This window comes from Chanodichthys erythropterus, chromosome 3, assembly GCF_024489055.1.
Source record: "Chanodichthys erythropterus isolate Z2021 chromosome 3, ASM2448905v1, whole genome shotgun sequence".
NCBI classification, from domain to species: Eukaryota; Metazoa; Chordata; class Actinopteri; order Cypriniformes; family Xenocyprididae; genus Chanodichthys; species Chanodichthys erythropterus.
The window spans coordinates 15,457,132-15,461,452 of record NC_090223.1 but is presented as its reverse complement, the minus strand read 5'-3'; the positions used below and the strand labels follow the sequence as shown (position 1 = coordinate 15,461,452).

Below are 4,321 nucleotides of genomic sequence, written 5' to 3'. Positions count from 1 at the left end.
CTTGAAATGTACAGATTTAAAATGTTAAAAATAAAAATTGGTATTATAGTTTATTTGTACGGTCTGACACTTGATAACAGATGCTTTTTTGATGCTCCAACAATGTGTTTCATTTAATCTTTAATTTTTATAATTATTTAATTTATAATTTTTAATAATGATCATGTTAATCTAGAATCAGAGCTGTCAGAATTACAAAGTGTAGGCCTAAATTCATCCACTTTTTTCCAGAAAGAAATAAAAGTAAGTGGCCGGTGGACTGGGAGAAGAATAAACTATACCACTTCGACAAATTATGTTTGAAATAATTATTATTGCTTCTTACATCAACATCGAGTAGACCTACTATGAATGTTTTTTTCTTAGTAGGCTACTTATATGTTTTAATTGTCTGTATCCTAAAATAAACATTAGGCTATGTGGTTAAAAAACACTGAACAGTTGTTATATAGTCTATTACAAGCGCTGAGAGCATCCGTCACTGGCAAGTCGGAATCTCGTAATTACGGTAATTCCGACAGCACGTGAACTCACTTTGATGCCATACGCGTGACGCGTCAAAGGGTTGATCACCGATCGATCAGCAGCGCGTGGAAACGACACACACTACGAAGTAGTAAACTGTCGAAATGCTTCATTTGACAGTATTACGGTTTTGATGGAATTTATCACTAATTAAAACATTTAGAGCTACATTACTGCTCAGATTATATTAGAAAGCAGGTCAAATCAGTCAAACGTGTTTTTCTTAAAATTAAAAAGTTTGGCTGCAGGTATTATTGAGATATTGGAGCGTTAATGAAAACTGCCCAAACTTACTCTTTATATGTAAAGGCTTTTTATCTATCGAAGAATATATATATATATATGTATATATATATATATATATATATATATATATATATATATATATATATATATATAACACACACTCCCGTTCAAAAGTTTGGGATCGGTAAGATAAAAGTTTCGTCTGCTCACCAAGGCTACATTTATTTAATTAAAAATACAGTTATAACAGTAATATTGTGAAATATTATAACAATTTAAAATAACTTTTTTATTTGAATATATTTTAAAATAATTTATTCAAGTGATGGCAAAGCTGAACTTTCAGCTCCAGTCTTCAGTGTCACATGATCCTTCAGAAATCATTCTAATATGCTGATCTGCTGCTCAAGAAACATTTATAATTATTTGCAATGTTGAAAACAGTTGTGTACTTTTTTCTTTTTTTTTTTTTTCAGGATTCCTCGATGGATAGAAAGTTCAAAAGAACAGCATTTATCTGAAATACAAAGCTTCTGTAGCATTATACACTACCGTTCAAAAGTTTGGGGTCAGTAAGAATTTTTATTTTTAATTTTTTTTAAAAGAAATTAAAGAAATGTATATTTTTATTCAGCAGAGATGCATTAAATCCTTTAAAAGTGACAGTAAAGACATTTATAATGTTACAAAAGATTAGATTTCAGATAAACACTGTTCTTTTGAACTTTCTATTCATCAAATAATCCTGAAAAAAATATTCTACACAAATATGTTGTACAATTGTACACATTAAATGTTTCTTGAGCATCAAATCAGTATATTAGAATTCTGAAGGATCATGTGACACTGAAGACTGGAGTAATGATGCTGAAAATTCAGCTTTGATCACAGGAATAAATTACTTTGTGAAACATATTCAAATAGAAAACAGTTATTTTAAATTGTAATAATATTTCATAATATTACTGTTTTTACTGTATTTTTAATTAAATAAATGTAGCCTTGGTGAGCAGACGAAACTTCTTTTAAAAACATTAAAAATCTTAGTGGTTCCAAACTTTTGGACTTTACTGTATATACCCTCTATAGCGTTTTGGCTTTCTATTGCTTTCTACTTCCTGATGTAACTGTAACTGGGTTATTTTTGATCTTGAAGGTATATATAGTATGTGTGTGGCTGTCAATAAAACTCAGAATAGTCAGAATAGTTTTATAGTATATTTAAAAGTTTTACACATTATAGTGGTTTTTACAATACAAATTGTTACAAAACATCTTTAAAGAAAATATAAAAACTGAAATAAAGACAACTCTTACATTTTGTAGATTCTTCTACTAGAATTTGAATTGTTTTCTAACTAGATCACATGATTGTTTTCCTTTAATATGATAAACAGTCATTTAAACATTATTTCATACATTTACATATAATAGTGTCTAACATTTTTTATGAGAGAAAATCATCTCAAAATCAAAAAGCCATGACATGCATTTACAAAAATAAAACATTTTACTTTATGAGACATTTTTCTTACCATTAATCACATTTGTTGACACATTATCATTAAAGCTTCCCAAAATATAAATGGAAGTTGTAAAATTAGGTTCATTAAAATTTTATTCTGAACCCCATATTTCAATGTATTGTATATATAATAGCGATCATTTTCATTTATAACACACAAAACATAAAATACGGCTGCACAAATAATATATTTTACAGCTGTAAGTCACTTCCAGATATTGACAGCTGACATGGATCAGGGTTTGAAGCACTTAGTTGACAAGATTGGTTCGCAATGCACCTTAAAGTAAAAACAAAAGGGAACAAAGATTATTATTTATTATCGTCAACATAGCTTGTATAAAGTGAAATAATTTTATGATTAATAGTTCAATTAAACTTCAGAATGTGATGAAAGTTAAAAAATGGTTTACTTCACTGACATCGATAAGTCACGTCCAGGTATTTATAAGTTCCAGGACAAGGATCAGAGTAAAGCGAGTTTGATGAAGAAACAACACAACTCGTTTGTCTATTGCACCTGATTCATGGACAGAAAATAATAAGCACATAAGATTAGCTTAATGTACTATAGACATAAGATTGACATTTTCCTTGCTCTTGTAAAATACATAAAATGAAATGGAAACATTTTACTGTTATCTGTCAGTCTTACTGAGAGGAAACTATTTGGGTGGCTGGTGCTCTGCACTTCGTATTTGAGATCTGAGAAGCTGGTATCCCAAAAGCACATGTTGTGCGATCTCTCCGTCCGTAGTTGGCACTAATAATCCTTATTGATCCCCGACCTGATACACAGAAAAACAAAGAAAATTGTGGTCTTGAGAATTGTGGTAAAGTTTAAGATCACACAGTTGAAATTCTCTTCCACTGCTTCATGACTCTATCATTCTGTCCTGTTTAGGCACAGAAATATAACTTAAAAACTACTGAATTACTCACTACATCTGAGGGTTTCAGATCTTCCTTCACAGATCGCAAGTGCATCTATACCTGCAGAGGGGAAACATACAAGATGATATATTACAATGTAGTTCTGTACTTGAAAATGTTGAATCAATTGCCATTCTTCTTACCATGTTGGCACAGGATCAGCAGCACTGAAAATCAAAGTCAAACAGAAACAAACTGAAACACTGAATTGAACAGTTGAAATCATGTCAGTTGAGTCGAATCTAAATCATTACTTACAAAGGATCCCGCTTAGCTTCAGCGTCAGCATGTTGAAGGTGTGAACCAAAGGGAAACTCAGGAAATCTCTTGAGGAGGAACATGGGAGCATGGTTTTTATAGCAGACACAGACGCATTATCATTTGTTTACTGTAGATAACCAATGCGGAAATGGGAGTTTATTATTTCAGAAATTTCAAAACAAGCAAGATTCTAAAAAAAAAACCGAAAGTACTTATTTTTCTGATAACAACTGATATATTCAATATTCCATCAGCACTGAATTCCATCAACACCATTATACAGTTGCAAGAAAAAGTATGTGAACCACTAGCAGAATCTGTGCAAATGTGCAAACTTTTAACAAAATAAGAGGGATCGTACAAAATGCATGATATTTTTTATTTAGTACTGTCCTGAGTAAGATATTTTACATAAAAGATGTTTACATTTAGTTCACAAGACAACAAAATAGCTGAATTTATTAAAATAACCCCATTCATAAGTTTATGAACCATTGATTCTCAGTACTGTGTGTGGTCACCTGATGATTTACAACTGTTTTTATGTTTTGTGATGGTTGTTCATGAGTCTCTTGTTTGTCCTGAGTAGATAAACTGAACTCTTTTCTGCAGAAAAAATCTCCAAGTCCCAAAAATTCTTCAGTTTTCCAGCATCTTTTGCATATTTGAACCTTTTACAGCAGTGACTGTATGATTTTGAGATTCATCTTTTCACACTGAGGACAATTGAGGGACTCAAACTCAACTATTAGAAAAGGTTCAAACATTCACTGATGCTCCAGAAGGAAACACGATGCATTGAGAGTCGGGGGGTGAAAACTTTTGAACAGG

The 4,321-nt window shown here is 31.2% G+C and overlaps 1 protein-coding gene across 1 annotated transcript; it reads right to left on the bottom strand.

The window, feature by feature from the left end:
• Positions 1–1,975: 1,975 nt before the first annotated feature.
• On the bottom strand, positions 1,976–3,581 carry LOC137017154 (L-rhamnose-binding lectin CSL2-like). The gene is made up of 6 exons (XM_067381132.1): positions 3,488–3,581; positions 3,373–3,396; positions 3,239–3,289; positions 2,952–3,084; positions 2,719–2,816; positions 1,976–2,576 (listed from the first exon to the last, which is right to left on the bottom strand). Exons 1-6 carry the CDS (start codon positions 3,576–3,578, stop codon positions 2,548–2,550), a joined length of 426 nt encoding a protein of 141 aa, XP_067237233.1. The 5' UTR covers positions 3,579–3,581; the 3' UTR covers positions 1,976–2,547.
• Positions 3,582–4,321: the final 740 nt, after the last annotated feature.

Bases quoted from the DNA above. Each gene is read 5' to 3' on its own strand.
- LOC137017154 (XM_067381132.1), bottom strand. From the start codon at position 3,578: ATGCTCCCATGTTCCTCCTCAAGAGATTTCCTGAGTTTCCCTTTGGTT. The intron at 3,290-3,372 runs GTAAGAAGAATG...TCCCCTCTGCAG, and splicing joins GCTGATCCTGTGCCAACATG to GTATAGATGCACTTGCGATC. The intron at 2,577-2,718 runs GTCAGTGAAGTA...TTTTACTTTAAG, and splicing joins CCTGGACGTGACTTATCGAT to GTGCATTGCGAACCAATCTT.